The sequence below is a fragment of the Paramisgurnus dabryanus genome, chromosome 11 (assembly GCF_030506205.2).
Source record: "Paramisgurnus dabryanus chromosome 11, PD_genome_1.1, whole genome shotgun sequence".
NCBI lineage: Eukaryota > Metazoa > Chordata > Actinopteri > Cypriniformes > Cobitidae > Paramisgurnus > Paramisgurnus dabryanus.
This window is the reverse complement of record NC_133347.1, coordinates 23489303-23513271: the sequence shown is the minus strand read 5'-3', so window position 1 is coordinate 23513271 and position 23969 is coordinate 23489303. Positions and strand designations below refer to the sequence as shown.

At 37.4% G+C, this 23969-nt stretch overlaps 1 protein-coding gene across 7 annotated transcripts in view; it reads right to left on the bottom strand.

The window, feature by feature from the left end:
- Window positions 1-23969, bottom strand: part of iqsec2b (IQ motif and Sec7 domain ArfGEF 2b) — an 83562-nt gene that overhangs the window by 8529 nt on the left and 51064 nt on the right. For 6 of the 7 annotated variants that reach the window (XM_065247477.2, XM_065247478.2, XM_065247479.2 and 3 more), the window contains exons 2-4: window positions 1856-2141; window positions 1403-1732; window positions 45-1075 (exon numbers count right to left, since the gene is read on the bottom strand). In XM_065247477.2, coding sequence (XP_065103549.1) covers window positions 45-1075; window positions 1403-1732; window positions 1856-2141 — 1647 coding nt within the window. Of the gene's footprint in view, window positions 1-44; window positions 1076-1402; window positions 1733-1855; window positions 2142-4780; window positions 4919-23969 lie in introns of those variants that run through there. The other variant, XM_065247481.2, reaches the window with a different exon arrangement.

The window sequence follows — 23969 nt, the reverse complement described above, 5'->3', positions numbered from 1 at the left end:
GTACATATAAATCATGTTACATTGTTGCAAGGCTTTCAACTCACTTGTTAAAGAGGTTGAGTCCTATGCGATATTGTCTTCTCTGAACCACGTCGTTGTTAAAAGCGGGAGAGTCCCAGCTATGTCGGCTTTCTCTCTGGTAGGTCTGCTTTCCTAGTGGAGGCAGTGGCTCCCTTAAACTGTCCCTTGATGAGGAGCCTGAGCTGCAGTTTATGGTTTCATTTGAGTTTGTGGTTGAGTTTAATGAGTCATTATCCCCATCTGAGCAACACTGTTGCTCCAGGCCACCAGGGGGCAGTGGTGCTGATGAAGAGGATGAGAGTGGTGTGGCTGGGGGCTGTTGAGGTGATGAGGAGGATGAAGGGGTGTCAGGGTACTGGTGATGGTGGTGATGATGGTGATGAGCCATGTGGTGTGGGATTTGCGACGGTAGCGATCGGCTAGCAGGGCGCGTTTGACCCTGTGCGGTGGTCGAGGATGTTGAGCGAGCATTTGGGTTGTGTTTTAGTGTCCCCTGAGGTGACCCTCCCCCTGAGTCTTGCTCGTACACTAGTTGTCTGGTAAGGGAACCTCGGTCGGATCGATCACTCATGTCCACCGAGCTGTCGCTAGGCGGTTCAATCGTGAGAAGCGGTAAGTGGCCTCCTCGTAATCTGAAATCGCGGCACTCTGTGCAAGGCGTGCTTCGCCGACTGTTGCTGCTTCCTCCCCCTTCCGTGTCACGGCTGTCATCCCTACCGCCCACTCCGCTTCCAATGCCCCCCCAGAATTCAGTGTCTGTGCTGCTGGGTGCCCGGTCAAGAGAGAGCGGTGAGGAAGGTAGTCCGTCATCCATGTAGAGCGTGACGTCGCTGTAGGAGGTAGCTGTGCTATCTTCGTGCATGCTTAGGCCCCCTGTACCTCCTCGATCTCTGTCTCCAAGGCCTCTGCGGAGGGACGCGTGGCTGTTGCTGCTCCAGATGCACTCCCCAAAGTCATCCACGACAGCACTTCCGTCCCCTATGCCTTCCTGGGAGTCATCCCTGCGTGTTCGGCAGGTCAGGGCATCATCAATGGAGTCAGCCAAGGACTTTACCTTGAGTACAAAAAAATTAAAATTACATAAATTATAGGATTACTGTTGCATAATTTCCCTAATGTGAGGCAAGCTAAGTCAACCAGAATTTGTAGTAAAGCTAGTTGACCAACAAAAGTCTTGCTAGCTGTGCAAATTTTGTTGGTCTTTGAGCAAAGTGCAATAAAACCATGGTTGGGTAAAATATGGACAAGCCCAACTGTTGGTTGAAGTTGCACCACAAAATGTCCATAACAACCAAGCATTTTAACCTAGCATAGGTTAATTTAAACCCAACAGTTGGGTTTTCCCCAACCTTAGTGTAGACCCCCTCTTAAAAGTACTAACTTGTTTGGTAAAGGAGTCCTCTAGGTGAGTGTAGTCAGGCCGTAATGGGGAGCTTGGCTCCGTGGTGCAGGTCGGAGAGTGTGGAGGTCCCATTCCTGGGCTGTGACTGTAGTGAGTCGGGGTGGGAGGTTGAGGGTGCCGGTCGTCAAACGAATACTGCAGTCGCATGTTGGAAAGGATGATGCGTCGTGTCATGCGGCTCTCAGATGCCGAGCTACGCAGGCGCTCAAAGTTCTTGTTCATACGATATTGACGGAACGCCGTCTGGATCGTCCTTGCTGCTCGTCTACTCACAAAGTAACCTCCGTATTTCTTCTCCAGCATCTCCACCTGCACATCGAGAGCCAGATTGATATTTACATCAACAGAATGTGAGCTGAATCATTGATTCAACAATTTTGTTCTTCTTTTCAAACTATTAAATGTTTGGCTAGTGCTTATTGCATGACTTACCTTCTTGTCTTGTAGGTCTGTAGAGAGCTCATAGCTGTCCGATAAGGTTTTGCACCTCTTGTTTTCCTCTTCCTCTTGTTTACGTAGGGCCAGGCTAGCTGGTTGGTTGCGTGTACGTTGTGCCCATGCGAGACTGGCTGGACTCGGAGGAGCCACAAAAGGTGCCCGAGGGCCTGGGGGGCCACAGCTGTTATCCCCGTAACGGTCAGAGCTGTGTACGTAAAGAGATTTACTGCAGGAACTCTCTGAGAAGGGACGTGAATCTGAACCCTGGGTTTCCTTCTCACTGAAGGAGTGGGTGAGGGAGAGAAAGAGAGAAAGAGGAAGAGTTAGTCATTTTACAGTTTGAGACGCCCCATAATAAGAGCATAAGATAAAAATCACAAACAACCGAGGAATTCATGACATTGTTCATTTTCATGACTTAGCAATTGACTTTCAGGAAAGCTTTACCCAGGACAAATGTTGCAAACAACAGGCTTTCCCATAATTATCACACAGTTAGACATAAAACCTTTAGAGAAATCACAATTCGTGTTAAAGTTAAAACTTATAAGCAAAACATGCAAGTACCTCAATACGGTCTCAGAATTGCTTCATCAAGAATCATAGTTAAAGATACGCACAGTACAAAAACTCAAATCTTCATCAGTTTAGAGTACAAAAAGACAATGATGCTCGATCTTCGAAAAGGCAGCTCTTTTGTGAATTTGCTTTTTGTTCCTGTCATATGAGAGGTTTTGGAATGCAATGCACATAATCAGCCTCATATCTTTGCTTATATCTTGTACAATTCTTATCCATAATGACTGTCACCACCAAAAGTGACTCATTTATCCTGCAGGGTACCGGAAAGTTTTGATGCACACACACTGACAAATATAAACACAAACGCATGCCGCAGTAATCACATCCGCATTACACATCCCACAACTATTAATGGTTTGCATTACACTGAACTAGACTGTTACATTTTCAGGAAAAAAACATTTGTCAGTTGTCAGGGTAATCCAGGATTCTGACTGATTGTTAGCACATTGCTATACAGTTGCTAGGGCATTTCTAGTGCACTGTCAAAACAAATGGTCAAAAGATGTACCCCAGCTGTAACTGGGGCTGTACTGTTTCAAAAACAGTTTTGCATGTAAAGAGTTTATATTAGTACCTCAGAGGTACATACAAGTACCAAATCCATATATATCTGTCCTTAAAGGTACATATTAGGGGCCTTTCAAAGGGTACTGCCCGCCCCAGAGACAGATGGGGTACATGTTTTGACCACATCTCTATATTGTTCTGGGCTCTAGAAAAGCCTCAGCTCTCATATGTAATCTCAGAAAAAGGGTACAAAAGTTGTCACTAGGACAGTACTTCTAAAAAGGTCATAATATGTACCATTTTGGTACAGATATGTGGGTGATTCTCAAGAAACCATTGAAACACCACAGCACTAATGATTTTAGATATAACATTTGTAATATAGTAATATTAAAAAGCATCAGAATTAACACAATACTGTGTTCTACCTTGCACAATGTGTGATTTCAACATAAGAATTTATAATTTGTCAATTTTATCAAATTTTCTGCTGAAATTCTCATTACCGCAATGCGTCCAGCTGTGTTTGAACATGCGTTATGTTGTAATTTAAACAAATGAACAAAAATTATTTAGAAAAAAATAAATTGATGTTTTGCTAGACTACTTTAGATAACAGAAAAATAATTTACTGAATATTCATGTATAATAATAATGAAGGAAAATGATGTGTCCCTGCCTGATGTTCTCATCCGCCGCAACACTTTTTGAGAACATAGCACACGTACAGAATTTCTATTTACTGTGCATGACTATTAATAATCCATTTTTAAAAATGTGAAAATATATTAGCTTTTCTAACAGTGTTGATGTTTTCTGACTGTTGCGGTAATGAGATTTTTTAGGACTTATTTTCAAAATTATGTTACAAAAAGTGTTAAATGATAAGTATAACTTTTTTAATTAATGTTCCCATATACTCCAGACTTTGTTTCTAATGTCTGGTGGGAAAAAAGTAAATTTAAGCAATTTTAACATTTCATGCTTGCCATTTTTACAACCAAGTTTTCGTGAGAATCACCCATGTACTTTTGAGGTACCAGTATGTGCCTTTAAGGTACCAATGAGTACCTTTAATATACCAATATGCATCTTTTAGATCCAAAGTGTATTTTTTGAAAAGGGATCGCCTCAGTGGCAACTTTTTGTACCCTCTTGTACCTTTTCTTTCTGAGAATGTGGTATTGTTTATTAACCAAAAGGTTAGAAAAGCAACATATATCGAGCCTCAAAATATAACATATCATTCATGTCTGTAGCACAAATCATACAAAACCATAATTCAGTAAGCACAAATGCATAAGTATTCACAAGAAATAGCAGTTTAATTGATAGAGGAACATGATATTCAGGGTCAGTCACCCCACCATAGAGACGCTGACCCTTAAGTTGGATATAGGAAACACAACAGCATGTGATCAGAAGATATAATCCTGACACAGCTTTCTGACAGGACAGAGTTTAGGCATTTCTGAATCACTGCCGGCAACTTCCTGTTCTCTACGAATGAGTCAGAATAAGTTATTAAAGACATAATCTCATAATAATGCTAATGCACTGCAATACTATTGTCATTCTGTGTAAATATTTTTTTACTGCACACACAAAAACATACACATATAAACAATCTTTGCTGTAAACCACATTTAACAACAGATTATCTTTACGCACCTGTCTAGAAAAACCCATATTTGTACAAAGCATGACACCCTTTTGTCACACAACATCATTGTATGTAGGAAAACAGACACCTGTAGCCAAAGAGGCTTAAGAGTGAATTTTATACCCTATTAACAAACACATGTAAAACTGTAACTGTACACTTACCACATTTACTAAAGCCATCCAAACAAATGCATAGTTTCTATATGCCAAGTCCAAATACAGCAAAATGTCACTGAAAACTCCTTGAATTCACAAAGTTTGTCGTTCTGAAGTTATGAGCGACTGTCAGCAGGTCACCACCACCTAGTCACATGACAGAGCCTCACCCCTCCCTCCTTCATTTTTCTCTCTATTTACATTACACAGAGTGCAGTGCTGTAATTTGCTAAAGTTAATGGTTTGGAACAAGTTGCCCATTGCATAAACCGTAGCTAGTGGTCCGGTCAGCTTTAGAGAAAGCCCCCTTACATGTGATTCTCTTCATAATAGTTGTCAAATGAAAACAGGTGTTTATATTGTTTGTTGTTTGTATATTGAAAGTTGGAGAACATAGTGTGTGCTTGTTGTGCTGTTCTGTATTTTCCAAGCCTAATATGGATGGGTTCCTGTGTTTGTATTGAATTAAAAAAAGTTAAAGGAAAGGAAGGAAAACACACAATCATTGCTTTTTGAGTTGCACTGTGACAGTTTTCCATAAAAACACCTCAAAACAATAGAAATGGTTTCTCCTGACAATGAGACCAAATGGACAAGTCACTTGCTTCTCTTATTCTCATATGTTTTTTTCTATAGATCTCAATAATGTCTCAAACTGAGAACACATGTTAGCATTTCCTATGCAATACCTAATATTTCTTAATAAAATCTTTTCAGAGCAAAATATTTGAGGGATCCCCAGTGATTTATTACCAGAATTCCTACTATTTGCATGTTCCATAAACTCTATTAGAATCCATAATTCCAGCGATTAGTCAGTGTGTATGTAGGCTTTATGCATTTGTATAAATATGTTAAAGTCTCAGTTGAGTCTTGATCTCTCCCAAGGTTTTTAATTCTGTCTCTGTTACAATGGACTCAAGATTACGCAGTAAGTATAACCATGTGGATAGCAAAGTTAAGCTGAAGATGGATGGCCAAAGAGGTGGTGTTCATGGGACAACAACATACCTTCATGATATGCATAATATCCAGGACAACAGAGATGATACCCATGTTAAATTTGTTAAACTATATATCAACTATTGTCACATTTTTGGAATTGTAGAAGAAACAGGTTTAAGTACATAAATGAAGAGGGTCTAATTTTCCTATTTGTACTTTTTTTTAGACTTTATTCAGGGACCATTAACTGTGTTTATTCATCTGCATTCTGAAACTCTGCTTTTTGGATTTTCCAAACCTCTCATGTCCTTGGTTCTGAGCTGCTTATATAGCAGATCTCTGTGCATTCATTGGTATAATGATTTTTCTGACAGCAAATAATGTAAGGTTGGACAATGTGAGTTTGGTTCACTGATCCAGGACGAAGGCCAGCTTACATATCACAAATGTTTAACTATTTTAATATAAATAAAACTTTCTATATGGTACTGATTTGTGCAATTAAATATTATTTAAAGAAATAGTACCCAAAAATGAAAACTGACTCTGAAACCATCCTACACTGTAAAAAAAATCTGTAGAAATTACAATGTTATTGCAGCTGGGTTGCCGGTAATTTACCGTAGATTTAAATTTATGTTATATACTGGCAAGAGTTTGTTCAAATTTAAATAAATCTTTATATTTACAGAATAAAACTATACAATAACAGCCTCATGCACAGCATTCTAGGAACCAGAAATCATCATCAACCTTTTTCTGTTGTTTGCTTCAGATTTGGTTTTCCAGAAGGTTTTGCTTGATGCTGTGTTTTTAGTTTTACTCTGTAAAGACAAAAACTTGTTAATGTTTAATGTTCATTTAACTTTGAACAAAATGTTGCCAGTAAAAAACATAAATTTAAATCTACGGTAAGTTACCGGCAACCCAGCTGCAATTTCTACGGATTTTTTTTACAGTGTATGTGTATACAACTTTCCCCCTTTATCCAAACACTGTCAGAGTTATATAAAATAATGAATGGTGTTGGGATTCAGAAGTGTTCCATTTTTAAAGCTTCAAACCATCCATCAAAAACGAATCCATACATTTATTAAAAATCTTCTGAAGTGAGCTATGGGTTTTTGTAAGAAAATATTAATATTTTACACTTTACAAACTATGATAACTGGCTTCCGGCAATGGCTATACACACATTCACGAGAGAGTCAAGATGGAATTTGCTTTACTTGGAAAGACATTGAAGATTAACTGTATGGATTCATTTATATTATTTTGTGTATGGCTAAAAGAAGAAAGTCGTATGCAGGGCCCTCCATAAGTATTGTAACAATAAAAGCAAAATTGTTCTGTTTGCGGTAGAGTCAAGAAATATCTAAACATTAAAAGGTGAATTTTAGACAAAAGTCATTTTTCACATGTTTTAACATATATAATTTTCCATCTTCATCTGTAAAAAATCCATTGCTTCTATCTGAGATTTTATTTGGTGAGTCTGGTGACAACACACAAGCAGAGGTGTAAAAAGTACTCAAAAATTTTACTCAAGTGAAAGTACAAGTACTGAGTGTAAATTTTACTCAATTAAAAGTAAAAGTATCTGGCCAGAATTATACTTGAGTAAAAGTAAAAAGTACCACATTAAAATTGTACTTGAGTATTAAAAAAGTAAAAGTAACCGGAAGAAGGAAAACGAGAGATTCACGTTTAAGCTTTTAATCTCTAAAAACATGAAGTGAATGAACCACATACAAGGTTTTATCCTTTACAACTGTTTGTAATTATTTGTATGTTCCGTGGTATAGTCACAGAATTTTTTGCTCATTTATCCGTGTTATTGTCACAGATCTCCGCATTTTTTCGTGTCTGTACCACGGGCTTTCTTTTCCATGTCAGTTTCACGTATTGATTACTCAATTGTTTTTCCTATTTTTAAACCATTTTCGCGTGGGTTTGGGGTTTGATTTGGGCTTTGGGCTAGGATGTCACTTTAACTATTGGTTTATACTATTTTTCCATACTTTTAAACAATTGTCGCCTGACGTTAGGGTTACGCCGGATTTCCACCGACTGCGGAGCGGCTGCAGATCTGCTCCGCTGCGTTACGGCTCCGCACTCGGCCGTCCGTCAATACCCACCAGTTCTGTATTGGTTGCAGAGCAGCTGCGTGCTGAAGTGACGAGGACCCATGAGGTCTCGCAAATTCACGTGATGATCGCGTGATACCTAGTTCTGTCTCCGCCAATTATGACTTGAATTATGACGTTTTAACAAACCAGCCCAGATCACAACACGAGATCTCGCGTAGACAGAGCAGTACATCAAATCCATCCAAAATTCCAAAAATAAGAAAGCTGCTAAAACCATTTATTTATGCTCTATCTTTAATGTATTTATTATACCATATACTTGATCATTTAACTACCCCTAGCTCTGTTCTTGTCTATTATTTGTTGTTTCTATATTAATGACTTTGTAATGTTTGTATTGCAAAGATTTAACAAAGGAAAAAAACACGAGATCTCGCGAATTCAGGTATGATCACGCGATAAAGTCATGGCTCCGCCCTGCGGAGCTGTCCGGCATCCGTCAAAAATAGAAGCTCTGCGTATTTGTGCCGGAGGGCTGCGGATGGCCGGAGATGTGACGGATTCGGAGCGCAGTCAGTGGAAATACAGACATTGACTTGAATGGAGACCGATTGACTCCGCCGCCGTTCCGCAACGGATCCGCAGCCGTTCCACAGTCGGTGGAAATCCGGGGTTAGGAGTTGGGTTTGGATGACATTTTATGTTACAGAAAGTCATTCTAAACCCAAACCCACGCGAAAATGGTAAGAAAATAGGAAAAACAATTGAGTAACAAATACGTGAAACTGACACGGAAAAGAAAGTCTGTGGTACAGACACAGAAAAATGTGGAGATCCGTGACAATGACAATGAATTTTAATGTGCAACATGCTACTCAAAATTGTAAAACCTTGAATTAAATTAAATTTCAAGCTCTATCAAGCCTCTCACAGGCAGCCGATGCAGGAAGAGGTGTATTAGACCTTGTTCACACTGTCAGTCCAAATCCGATTTTGGTGCATATCCGATAGGAATCCAATCACATTTAGAACGTGTGAACGGCCAAAAACCACATGAAATCTGTTTTTTCTAATCCGTTTCAGGCTACATCCAGAGGTGCTTTGAAATCCTTTTCAAATTGCATTTCCGGAAATCGATTTCAGTCCTACCGTCCTGATCGCATTTGTATAGCTTTTCGGTTACGTCATGCTGTCACGTCACATAAAACACATCAGACGTCGAGTCAGATTGTCATGCCTGCGCGACGTCATTGCCATTGAAACAGTGCAGATAATCCGGATAACGGCTACAGGACCCATAGATCGGATCTGAACAGTTGTGATACACAATGTGGACATAGAGTCTGTTAAATTAGATATGCACCAAAATCATATTTGGACTGACAGTGTGAATAAGGTCTTAGTCTTGATAGAGAGGCTGCAAATAGCAGGGAACGTGTCACACTTCATGTGTTGTCGGTTTCAAAGAGGCAAAAAATTTTCATCATTAGATAAACTGTTGGCCAATTCCTTAGTGTGGTCCAAAGGCTCCAGAATAAATAACATTTAAATTAAACTGGCCATCAGCGCAATTAAATTGGTTTGATAGAGCAAGCGAAAATAGATCTCTAAAATAGAAGTACTTTTTGACTGTAAATAAAATTGTAAGGAGTAAAAAGTACTTTTTTTCTTTAAAAAATGTAATTAAGTAAAAGTAAAAGTACTGATTTTTAATTGTACTCAAGTAAAGTAAAAATCCCCAAAAATAATACTTAAGTACAGTAATCAAGTAAAATTACTCAAGTACTTTACACCTCTGCACACAAGTCAGGATGAAAGTCAGGATGAAAGGTTGTTGTTCTTTGTTTGTAAAGCATGTACTGTATGTGTTGAAACTAGAGATGCAAATTTTCAATATAAAATTTTCCACCTATACAGATAGCAGATTGATCAGACTGATATCGGTCGATAGCGTTAGTTTGTTGGTTATAATAACTTGAATTAACTCAAATCTAAAGATTTTTTATTGTTATTCATTCATATATTAACCATTAATATTTACTGTTAAACTAGTGATGTGTCTTTACAATATACACATAGCTCAAATTCATTGCATTTTCCTGTTCTCTTTTGATTGACAGGATATATTGGCAATGACTATTAGCTGTTTAGCCGATACAGTTGATAGTGTTTAAAATAGCTTTTATCTACTGATACCGATCATTGGCTGATATATCAGTGCATCTCTAGTTGAAACATAATTAAAGGTGCAGTGTGTAAATTTTTGTGGCATCTAGTGGTGAGGTTGTGCATTGCAACCAACGGCTCAGTCCACTGCTCACCCCTTGCTTTTGAAACTAACAAACATGTCATCGTCGGAAACAACTTAGTAAAAAAGTTTGTCCGTTAAGGGCTTCTGTAGAAACATGGCGGCACAAAATGGAGACTTCCATGTAAGGGGACCCTAGGTGTATGTGTAGATATTACCTCTCATTCTAAGGTAATAAAAACATAACAGTTCATTATGAAAGGGCTTTATACACCCCTGATCATATAGTTTTGTATAATATTTTGCATTTATGTCAAGAGATCTTTCTAAAAATTACACACTGCACCTTAAAATGTTTATAATATTTTGTACTTTTGTCACTCTTACAAATTTCTTGTCTCCACAGCAAACAAAGCAGTTTTGTCTGTGTATCTATAGGAGGGCACTGAACATCATGGTAAGTAAAATATAGGCTAATTTTAACTTGTGAATTATTCCTTTAGTCAGGGCCGGCCCTGGGCATAGGCGGAATAGGCAAATGCTAAGGGCGCCGCCGACCCCTTGGGGCGTCCGTGCGCCCAAATTATTATTTTTTTAATATATGTATATAAACATTTCACTATAAATATTTATATATTTTATAATATAAATATTTTGCACAAGAAAACAGCAGTTATCAATGAATTATTAGTAGCATAGTATCTCGGAAGATCGTGCTTGTTAAATAGCTCTGTGGCTATACTGCACTGAAGCGGCAGTTTAAAATATAAACCCAGAAATAAATTCAGCGAACGTCAAGAACAAGAAAACGGAAAAAACAATCAGACAGAGACGCGGAATTTACATAATGTTACACAGACCATGTTTAAATTGCAATGTTTCTGCACAGAAATACCAACTTGTTCACTTTGTTTGGTATTAATAAGCTGCGCATTGGAGTGCTGGCCGCGGTGCTGAAGACGCGCTCGGACGGAGTACTGGTGGCAGCACAGATATTTACGTGCAACCTATTGGAAACTATTATTCGTTATTATATAATTAGTATTCGTTGTTTTACTTTATTACTTCCACTTAAGAAGAGTTCTGCACTTTTTTTTCAATATTTCTCTTTATATAAATACTATTTTGTACTTAAATCTATAATTTCATTATTTTACTAACCCAACTAACTCATCTGCGCTTTCCGATAGGTTGCACGTAAGGAGAAAAGTATAGCTTTCTTCCACTTGAGAAGAGTTCTGCACTTTTAAACTTAAAAAAATATATCTCTTTACAAAAAAAAAACGTTTTTCTTCTATTTAAAAGCTTTAATTTCGTTATTTTACTAACCCAGCTAATGACTCCTCCATTTCCGATAGATTGCACGTACTGTAGATATCTGTGTATATGTGCCATCACGCGTCTTCAGCACCGCGGGGAGCAGCCAGCACTCCAATGTGCAGCTTATTAATACCAGACAAAGTTGGTATTTCTGTCCAGAAACATTGAAATTTATACATGGTCCGTGTAACGTATAAATCCCGCGTCTTGGCCTTATTGTTTTTTTCTTGTTCTTGACGTTCGCTGAATTCTGGGTTTATATTTTAAACTGCCGCTCCAGTGCAGTATAGCCACAAAGCTATTTAACAATGAGCACAATCTCCCGAGACACTACAACATGCTACTAATAATTCATTAATAAGAGCTGTTTTCTTGTACACAATTAAATATTTTAAGTTAAATGTTACAGTGTTAAAACATGTAAAAAAGACAAGATTTTAACAATGTCAAGATCAAATGCCTGAGTAACAGGGTATTGTGTGTATGTGTTTGTGTGTTTGTGTGTGTTTCCAAAACATTTTCAAAATAAGAAAAACAAGACAAAGCTGTGCAGTTTGTTTCTGTGTAAGTTTATGAATAAAATGATTGGAACACAATTGTGATTCTGTGATTCTAAAGGGCACCAGGTGAAATCTTGCCTAGGGCAGCAAATTGGCCAGGGCCGGCCCTGCCTTTAGTATTATATTAATTATTAATTGACAACTATGTTTTTCTAGTGATAGTGGCACATCATGTGACCAAGATAATTTTCAAAAGTTCCAGTCCTCTAACTTCACCAACTGTTGAGGAGAAGTAGGATTATTTACAACGTATTTTAATGACAAAGATAATTCAATAGAAACCGCTCCAAACAAAAGACTAAAAAGTATCTACAGTGCTGATAAACTCAACTAGGTACAGGAGATGATAACCTGTAACTATGGCAACAGATAGTAAACAGGAAGAAAATGTACACATAAAATGAAACCAAACAAACAAGAGTCCATTAATACATGTCAAAATAAAAGTCCTTGTGTTAAACACAACCAAAGTCAGGGAAAATGCAACTCTAATTTAATGTCATTTGATTGAATGAGTTTATATTTAGTATAAGATCTAGCTCTAGACAGACAACCAATCGTAAAGCTTGGCTCCTTTTGCATAGAAATAAATTAGCCAATTGTTATTTCTGAAACAAATGATTGTTTACTGTTGTATAATATCAACATCACACAACTGCGCTGTAATAAATCCCAACAAAGCTGCAATTACATGCAACCAAATCACTTAAATTACTGGTAATTGTGTAGATTTTCTGCTGTATGTGTCTTAAACTCTTGTCTAGTCTTTTTACTTTACACTTGCACCGCTTTCTAAAGTTGGCAACATTTTATTTTAGCAGACACTGCAGCATGGTTTTAAAAGACAGTCTGGCACCTGCTACCTACATTTAATGACAAAACTGAAAGGCGTTTATATTCTGGGAAAACATCTGCTCATAAAATTGCCTGCGTACAATCCAGCCTCCATCATTTCTGCATCACGTCTTCATTTCCCTTTCCACCCACACCTCACACCCCCTCACACACACACATGTAGGAGTGAGAGAGGTACGGTTGCTTAGTGACAGTTGCCGTGAGACCACCGTAGGAGTTGATGCAGTCATTAGAGAGACTGTTGCTATAGATACACAGAACTAATACAGTAACCGTAGGTGTTGGTGGATAAGTTGCAGGTTGTAAGACCGTGAGACTTTGAGTGTTACAACGAATGAATCTACCTACACATATAAACCAAATTAAACCACACCATCATCCAACATCCGCCTGTGCAAGGAGAATAGGATGAAAACATTACATTTGCATAAATAAATAGCTATATTCAAAATGATTACATGTGCATTTGTTTACTTGGATCAAAGCAACTTCCAGTGACCAGCGTACTCTAGAAAACATTACGTTTGTTTGTAGCCAGTTACAAGACTGTAAAACACAAAATCCAAACACTGGTTAATCTTAAAGGGGCCATGTCACAAGACTTTTTTAAGATGTCAAATAAATATGTGTCCCCATAGTACGTTTTAGCTCAAAATACAATATAGATAATTGATTATAGCATGTTAACATTGCCACTTTGTAGCTGAGGCAAGAACATAGTAAAATATTGAAAACGATGGTGTTTTCCTTTAAGGGACGGTATTATACCCTTCTGACATCACAATGGGAGCCAAATCTTTTCACATACTTACAGACAATGGTTTACCAAAACTAAGGGTGCATTCACAGTAATCCCCAATTACTCCTGGTGACATATAGACATCTTGTGAAGCAAATTGCAAGAAATCTATAAGGATTTTGTGAACATTATTTACAACATTATTAGCTTAAATACAGAGCCTTAACCACATAGGAAGTGCGCTTACGCTCCCACTCAATAGGGGGCACTGAGAGCGGGAGTATAATATTGAGCACAATCTCCTTCTTGTAGTTTTTGCTGTTGACAAACCAGCCTCTTAGCGCCATCTATAGAGCAGGAGCAAATAGTGCACAATATATGTTGCATAGCTTGTATATTTACGCTAACAGTGTTTTAAATAACATGTTGTAAATATCTTGCAAAAACAGATCGATTTGCTTCACAAGACGTCCATATGTCATCAGGAGTCATGGGGATTAATTTTGTGGATATATCTGCTTTTTGAGCTTTCAAAGTGGCGGATTTGTTGACTTGCATTATATGAAACACAGATGGGGTTTTTGCTAAATATCTTCTTTATTGCTCTCCTAAAGAAAAAGATGAATAAATAAACTGCAAATTTTTCTTTTTGGGTGAACTGTAGAAAATTACTACAAACTGTGCAGCAGGATTGCCTGCTGCAATAAGGTTAATGCAATATTATATTGCCTTCATAGAAGCCACAGAGCATATTATATTATGTATAGAATCACATGTATATATGTGAGATATAGAGTTTTGCTCTGCAAATCAGAGATCGACGGATATGGAATTTTCAGTGCCGATGCCGATTTTTGTTCCATCAGCCTTAGCCGATGACCGATACAGGCTGCCGATTTTCTTGAGCCGATATTTGGAGCCTATACTGCTTTTGCTCACTCAATTTACATCATAAAATGACACAATGATGACGCCAAATGTTACAAGTCTCAATTTCAAAAAAGTAACATTTATTGAACTTAAAAAACTATATTTAACAAATAGTTAAAACAGGTGAGGGTGCTATGGAACAATCTTTCGATGTTGTCATGGAAAGGTTGGTTGTTTTTAGTCACATGACCTGCAATCGCTTGCGGCTTCCAGCACTCTGTCTGTAAATAATGCGGGAAAAAAATCAGCGAACACGGCAGCCACAGATCGGCCGATGCCGATACACATAAAACTCGCAAATATCGGCCCGATATATCGGCCAGCCGATACGTCGGTCTATCACTACTGCAAATGTAAAAAAACTTAAAAGTGGACGATTAATATAATGTTAAGTGTAACACAGAGAGCAACGAATGATGTGACAGACAACTAATTGTCGAGTGCGATGCCGTTTACACACCACAACTTCTCTGTAAATGCGGTTGTGAAACCCGAAAATTTAGGGGTGTGAGGTCGGTTATAGAATGCGGTTGTCAAACCCGTAAATAACCGAACTGTGTGTGAACGCAACCATCTTAAGGACTCAAATATGGTTTTGACAACTGTATTATGGTACCCTGTGAACGCAGCCTAAATTACTGGCTTGATCTTTTTCACATTTTCTAGCTTGACAGAAGCACTGTGGATGCGATTATAGCACTTAAACATGGAAAAAGTCGGATTTTAATGGCATGTCCCCTTTAACATTTCAGCTAGATTGAGTTGGATTTTCTAACCAACCCCAAAATTGTTGCACATTTCACAGTAAACATAAGGCTAGTCGCATTTGAAAAAAGTCAGATGCAAAAATAAACTCAGCTCCACGGAAAGGTCTGTCTGAAATACATTTGGCATTTAAAACCTGTGAAATGCTGGAACATTGCTCAAAAAACCTGCTTTTAGAGTTTCCTTCCTTAAGAAATAATAAATAATGCAGAGCGGCTACCTGAATTTTTAAATGAACCTATTGATGGGTGGATGACTGATCAATTACCCTTTAATTATTCTTTATTATACTCTTTGCAATACAACAAACAAAACAGCTTTTATGCTGAAGAATTAAAATCACGGAAATATGTCTACAAGGTAATATACTGTAATAACACAGTGACTTTTGGGACTGCATCATAGGGTAATTTGCTATTTCATAAGCTGTTTTTATTTGCCTTGGTTGTGCCAGTGTAGAAACTGCATGATGATATAACAGCCATGCTGTGTTTTTAATATTTAAGATATACAGTGTCTTTCCAGCCATGCATTGTTTCCCAGCATTGCATAGTGTTTGGTTTATTTTTGCTTTCGGTTTATAGAAGGAAGTAGTATGGTCCCGTCAGGATATTATTTTTGGAGACAGGAATGTTGTAGTAACTTGCTGAGCGAGTTGAATTAGAAACATAAGCTCTTCAATCAAATGCTTCTGAGAACAGAACAGTCAGCATATTTGCATTATGTTTACATGATAGTCAGTTTATAAGAGAGAGAAAGCTACTTTTAACATTTTCACAGAATATTATGATTTGTCTTTATGATTATTGATTTCTCATTATGATTTATGACTTTTTTTCAAATGTTTAGCACTTTTTTACCATGTAATTGCACGTTCATTGGTGGTTGTTCATCAGCATTTATTGATTCCAACTTTAGCTCCTTTGCAACATTAGGGTCTAATTATATTTTAATGGGTTGAGAGAAGCGCAATGTGTGTGCAAATGGTACTTTAAGCAAAAGTTTGAACATTTTAAACATCTGAAACATTTCAATTATGTATTTTGTTGACACAGAGTTTAATAAACTGACAGTTTTTTGAGTTAACTCTTGCGTTGTTATGTAAGAGACACAGTTTTTCCATGTGGTTTAGTATGCAGGCTAATCAAGTTTACAGCGCGCTAGCAAATTTTCATACATTTTATCAAAGTTTGGCCAAAGGAATATGTTGTTACAGCAGTTTGCATGACATTTCATACAGCAGCACTATTTGAGAAACATTGCATTCACACAACTGTTTGAGACAACAAACACAATTATGTCCAGCTATTTCATTCATTTTTGCTCTGATGTCAAAAACAAGCAAAAAATCCAAATAAACCCAAAGCAGGATTAAGCATTGTGCATCGCCAAGTAAGCCATAAGTAAAGTATAGCTACAAGCAAACAAACACTGTCAAAAGATTACAGAACAAGAAATTTTAACATACACTGTCTGAAAATAAGGCCAAAATATGTACCACAGATACGAATGGGGAAGAACCCTTTCAAAAAGTACAGCTTTGGACCTATTGGGGCGGTTTCCCGGACAGGTTATCCTAGTCCCCTAAAATGCATGATTTGTTAATTTAAAGACACCTTGTACTGACATATCATAACATATTAGTGCCAATGTTTTGTCTCATGATGCACACTTGTATTGTTTTTTTTTTGTAGGGCCTAGTCCCGGATTAATCTAAAAACTGTCTGGGAAACCGTCCCAAAGAGTTTATACCTCACAGGTTTATATTGGTACGTCAAAAAAAACGCGTTGGTAACAAATTTATACATATGGTACTACCCTAGTGACATCTGGGGTGCATATTTTGAACTTTTTTCTGACAGTATAGTGGTATGCTGTGAATCTGCTCCAAGAATCTCCATAACAGTTCACAATTGTGGTGGCCATTGAATCTTAACATTTCTTTATATCATTTTAATATAAATACATATTGGATTTAAATTTGACTCAGTGTGTACTGTATGAGACTTTATCTACTATTCAGAACAGAACATCTTGTGTTATAAAAAGGCTTTGTCGTGGCTGGATAGTGACCATGCAGAGCAATAATGACATTGACCAGAGCTGTTGACTGTATTATTATTGAGACTCCAAATATCTCGGTTGACAATGGCATTGTGGACTGAAGGCCAAATAAAACCATGTGGATATAAGGTAATGATCTTCAAAGCTGATATTTTAAATTGCATTTATGGATAGTAGTATTGAATATAATGCCATGACAGAAGCTGATAACCATTTTGACTGAAATGGGATTATTTTTTATCTCACAAAACCTGTTAAGAAAGGTCTAGGTTATTCAATTTAAATAACGGAAATAATAAAATTGAGAGGTCAAAATGTCAACCACTTAATGGCTTTGTATGTAGGCTTCATTATAAATAATAAAACTTGGACATTTTCTTTACAGGAATTACCTTAGAACCCCTAATTATGAAAATTAAATATTTAAAAAGAAGTGTTTCTGTAACCAGACTGCTAATTGGTTTTGACCTGGAATTTAAGTAGTCATAAAGCATCAGAAGGCAAAACTTAAGTCTAAGGAACTTGTATTAGACCAAAATTAGATAGATACTTAAACCGTAATATCAAGTAAAGGTTTGAGAAAAGGAAATTTGACAGCTACTTCAAACATAAACCAAGACAATGCCTGAGATGGCATCAGGACAAGGCTCTGAATGTCTCTGACTGTCCCGGTTAAAGCTCGGTCACAAGCTGTCAAGTGCTTGAGAGGAGGTGTCAATATACAGGTGAGCAATGCTGCTAGAATCCTCCAGAAGAAAACTCACAATTCTGTTGCAAAGCTCTGAATAAGCTACATAAAAAATCATAAGAAACTAATTCAATTAAAGCTCTACTGTGTACTTTATTGAGTTAATTCTTAACAAAAACCCATGTTTTCTTTCAAAAGTATGTGCTCATTCATGTGTAATTACTTCCCACCCACTAATCAAAGTATTCTCGTAAGTGTAGAATCTGCTATATAAAATGCATACCGTCGAAGCGCTCTCTGGCTGAATCCATGTTGTGCCTCCATCTTTGAAATACATTCGCCGACGAGGAACATTCCTGAAATTCAAGCTCCGCCTTTCGCGCTTTCACTCTACACTCACGCTGCCCGATAGCTGAAGCCTCCAGAGGTTGCATGTGTAGGCGGTATACGTCATCAAGACAGTCTTATTTCTGAATATTAACAATTATAAAGCTGACAATTATTCTTAGTTAATTGTAAATTGATGTAATATGCGTATGACTTGCGAATGTAATGCTCAGTTAATTTAAATAAACCAGGCTTGATGACGTATCCAGCCTGTGACCTGCGTAGCTTGAATCCTTCGGATTTTACAACAACCGCACACCGTGATGAACCTGCGATCTAATGCTTTGATTTGAAAGCCTGTTGAAGACATATTCTCGAGGACATTAAAACAAATCGCCAAGGATGCGAAACGGGGATTTTAAACGACAACGTGACAGGAAAAACATCAAGACCAAAGTCACTATTGGAGTTAGTTTTCCAAGATGTGCTCAAGGGACACTGAAGTTGCACTTTCTATATTCTCCACAGGTAATTCAGCATATTCGTTTACATCTATACAGTCCATGTTGTAAACTTGAAGTTTTATAGTTCCTTGGCTAACTTTAGCATGATTATGCATAACACTTGTTAGTGTAAACATGCATGTGGTTTAATGTGTTCAACAGACACACGCCGTCTCTCCGCCCATTTATGTAATCTGAGGTACTGAGATAAATGTTTTCATCTTTTCTGACCTCTAGCACAAACACACGGTGACAGCGCTATTTTTAGCCTTTCATTGATAAAAGCGTCTGATCTGCGCGTCTTTCGTTTCATTTTACAAGCGTGTGAATGTTGCGCGATCTTTTTTCACCAAAATGAGAGAAAGCTCTTACATATACACGGACATGTAACATGTTTACTTAAAACATAAGCATTGTACTCTGACATAATGTCTGACATAATACTCTGATAAAGTGAAAGTTGCGCGATCTTTTTTCACCAATCTGAGAGAAAGCTCTTACATATACACGGACATGTAACGTTTACTTAAAACATAAGCATTGTACTTTGACATAATATTAGTTCGCGTCCATTTAAACCCGTCATGGTTGCTTTTTGTATGTGATTTTAAGCGGACATATCATGACAATCAGACTTTTTTCATGTTAAACATAAATCTGTGTGCTTTGATGGATCACAGGCAAAGGACATTGCAAATTGTTCATTTTTTCTCATTGCTTTTGCTTTGTAGCTACTGGAAGCCATGTTAACCTTGGCATGACACGGCCGGGCCACCGTACGAGTTAAAACGCGTTCCGAATGGGGAGGGCTAGAAAGTAATATTCAGTTGCTTGTCATATAGACTTTCACCGCTAGATGGGAGTAGATCTTACACAGTGGAGCTTTAATATGGCAAAACAAAACTATCTGCATATTTTCTGGTAGCAATGTACCTTCATAAAGTCTGTGTATTATAGAGGTGAAAGGCAGTTACAGTATGAAAGACATATTCAAGAAAATTAGTAAGACCTAATAACAGGTGTAGCGGCTAATTGTAATGCGCATCTTAAAATCTGGGGGGTGTTTTCCCATATAGAGGCGATTTCTTGGATAGGGTTTATTCTAGTCCTAGTCTAAAATGCATGTTTGAGCAGCCTTAATTTTAAACATCAGTGCCATTATTTTGTCTCAAGATGTCTCAAGGCCTAATCCTGAATGAATCTATACTCTGTCCAGGAAACTGCCCCACAGGGTTTATATTAACCCACCAGGATTAGGCCTTAGTTATTTTAAGACATTAAAGTAGTTTTTGCAAACATATACCTTACAAAAACAATACTGGTGTGCATCTTGAGACAAAATAGTGGCACTGATATATGTTAAGATATGTAAGCAAATATTGTATACAATTACAAATAAGCTCATTTGTGTGAAAGCATGAAAAGCTAACACACATATACAAGAGAGATTTGCCAGCTGGTTTGCCACCTCTTTCTATTCACCCTCCCTCTCACTACATTTATTATTGATGGACTGCCAACACACATAACAGTATATAAGACTGATATGAAGAAAGAGACAATCATAAATTGTATCACATCGACTTACACATACCTTACGCATTTAATGAATTTGTGATTATTATGGTAAAATAATCCCATAATATTACTTCTTCAAATAATAATAGTTAATTTGTATAATATTCTTTATATTTATAATATATGTTTAGGCAATAAGCAGATGCATTTATCCAAAGTGATTTATGAAAGAGCAAACATTAACTATTAAAAATAAAGGTGCTTCACAATGCCATAGAAGAAGCACTTCTGTCTCAATGGTATAAAGAACCTTTAAAGTCCCCATAAAAATTTTTAATACAACTTTTTCCCTTTACTATAAATATGTTAGGCTTAAGAATAATATCAACTGAATGGTCCAAAACACTGAAAACAATCTCATACCCAAGATATAGTATAAGCATACAAAACCGTTTTGTCACATGCGCTAAAAACTCAAAACTTCAACTTCTCATCAGATTTCCTGTCCAATCAAATGCTCAATAAATGCTGAAGCGTCCTGCCTTCTACATCTTGAAACATTACGTCTTTGCTGGACTGTGCCATAAATGAAACATTATCGGGGGGTTTTTTCTCTAAAAGGGGGAGAAGTCTTCATGATAGTTCCGTTCTGACTTCCTGTTTTAGTTAAATTGACATCATCACATCAAATAAAGCTGCACATTACAATGCACTTCAGTGAACCTTTAACATCTGAAGAACCTTTCTGATTCACAAAAGGTTCTTTGTTAAAAGGTAAGAAAGAAATGGTCAAGAGGAACCAAAAATGGTTGAAAAATGTTCAACTTTGGGTGAAAAGCTCAGCTCATCAATGTCACTTTTCACTAGTCTGTCCAATCACAGTGGTGGAGGGGTGAAACAAATATCACAGCAATCAAGGGGCGACAGTGGTTCATGTAGGTTGTCTACAAATCGAAAGGTTGGTGGTTCAATCCCCAGCTCCACCTGACCAAGTGTCGAGGTGTCCTTGAGCAAGACACCTAACCCCAGCTGTTCCCAACAAGCTGGATGGCGCTTTGCATGGCTGACACTGCTGTCGGTGTATAAATGAATGGATGAATGTGAGGCAATATGTAAAGCGCTTTGGATGGCCATTGGTGTATGAAAGCGCTATATAAATGCAATCCATTTACCAACTGTCGCCTCATTCAATGACTGACAAACAAAGCAAAACTATAAAAAGCTGGCAAGTGCTGTGTCCGTCTGGCGTTTCAGCCGCGGTTAAATGCTTTGGTGTACATGCTGTCTAATAAAAGAAGTGTTATACAAAGTTTCAGCTTCAAGAGTTCTTCCTCAGGATGACCACACATTTGAAGCTTCATAGAAATTTTCCTGACCCTTAAATATGCCCACTTTTTATGATGAAATGAAACCATTTACCATCAACATTTAGTCAAGGATCAGTCTTAATCAGTCAGAATTTCCCACAATTCATTCTACAAGTTATTCATGAAGTGCTGAGTAATGTGTGACCCTGTCCATGAAATCCAGGCTAAAGATTTCAATTATTGACATGACTTTACTCAGTCAATATTAAAGATATCAAGGTTATATTTTCACAGAATGTTCTTTACATAATGTAGAATGACTTGTGTAGAAAGCAGTAAATCACAAAAAATGAGTTTTCACAGGCATGGTCAAATATCTCTTTAAAGTATGAACAAAGATTAACCTGCCATCTCTTGTATTTTGTGCTATGGGCATCACACAGAAGACTGTGTGTACTTTCACTTGTCTTTCTCACCTTTCATCTGAACTGTGCTCTAAATAAAACTACTGTGACTTAACACCCTTGCATGCTTACAATACATTACAAGAAATCATTTCCCCAAAATCCAAACAGAATCATTTGCAAACATTGCCTCTCAGTATTTCATCTTTTGAATGTATTACAATTACTAGTTATTTAGGCTTTAGACAACTGCTGTTAGTTCAGCCAGTAATCATACTAAATACTTATAAAACTAAAAAACATTTTATGGGACATCAGTAACATGAGCACATTGTGCCCGCACACATCAGCTTTAATGTGACAGACACTGAGGATAATCTTATATATGACTGAAGCAGGTAACATGAAGACTTACCGTGTTGCTGCCACAGACCGTCATCCATCCATACTGGCCCAGAGTCACAACAACCACACCCTCACATACTCATGCAAGCGTACACACACTCAAACATACTTCCTTCAACTTCAAGTTGAATGACTGCATTTTTGACACCTCTAGAAGAGGGAAAACAATGCGTGTAAATATAGCTGAGTGACGTACATATGATGATTAATGCCGCAACATTAACACTGGCGGGGAGGAAGAGAGGGGAGGGAATGAGAGATGAGCAACGCTTTCATTTACCTGCTGTCATTCCTCAACAGCTTTTGTGGAATGAAAAGGGGGTGGAGCAAAGTTCATGTGCTTTTACAGCCTGCTGTGAAGGTTTAAAAGCTAGTTAAAGATTCAGGTATTGTTTAGCTATGCCTGTATGTGAGAGAGAAAGTCAAAGAATCTTTCAGACATTACTTTTATTCGACTTTACAACATTTTTGATTTAAGGGTACAGTGTATAATTTATAGGCCACACACATAAAAATGTTTCCAAAAAAAGATTTTCCCCAAGATTACTGCAATAGTCTGCAATAGTTCAGCAAACAGATAGTCCCGCCCAAAGTTGACATGTCAGGCTGCTCAGCCAATAAGAGGAATGCAATTTAAAAAATGAATAACACCACAGAACCACGCTAATGACTCTATGGGGAAATCAACCTATGATTGCCATCTTAGTAGCTGTCTGAAGGAAATTCAGACAGTATTATAACAAAAGCAGACATATAATATTTAAAAAGTACAACGTTGCCTGTGCATTTTTATTATGTACATATAAGTGGCTTATGTATGAACATTTTATTTGATTATGTGCTTCTGACCTTGAAATATTTTTTAAGCAATCATTAAATCAAGTCATGACATTAAAATATATATTTCAATAATGTCTTCCATCATATTCACTTTCTATGCATATTCAGCTTTACTATATACTTCCTGTTACATTTGAAAACAATTGTGCAGAATAATTGGCTTTATGCCCAGCTGCACTACTTCCTGAACTTCAGCCAGCTCCTTGTTTCCTGTCTGCCATTATTGGACAAACTGATTAATCCAGGTGTGTCTGATTATTGTTGTTGTGACTACTGAGGTCAGACACCTGGATTAATCAGTTTGTTTGTGACTACTGAGGTCAGGCACACCTGGATTAATCAGTTTGTCCAATAATGGCAGACAGGAAACAAGGAGCTGGCTGAAGTTCAGGAAGTAGTGCAGCTGGGCATAAAGCTTATTGTCTACATTTTTGTCCCAGAGGAGGTACCCTTTCAAAAGTACATCATAAGAGTTCATATTAGTACCTTAGAGGCATGTATTTGGGTAGCAAAGATAACTTATTAGTACCCTCAAAATACATAGGCTATTAATATCTCAAAGGTACATGTTGGTACCAAATGCATATATATCTACCTAATGGTACATTTTTAAGAGCTTTATAAAAGGTACTGCCCCCGGGGGTTTATATTTTTACCATTTTATCTAACAGTGTAAACAACAATTGT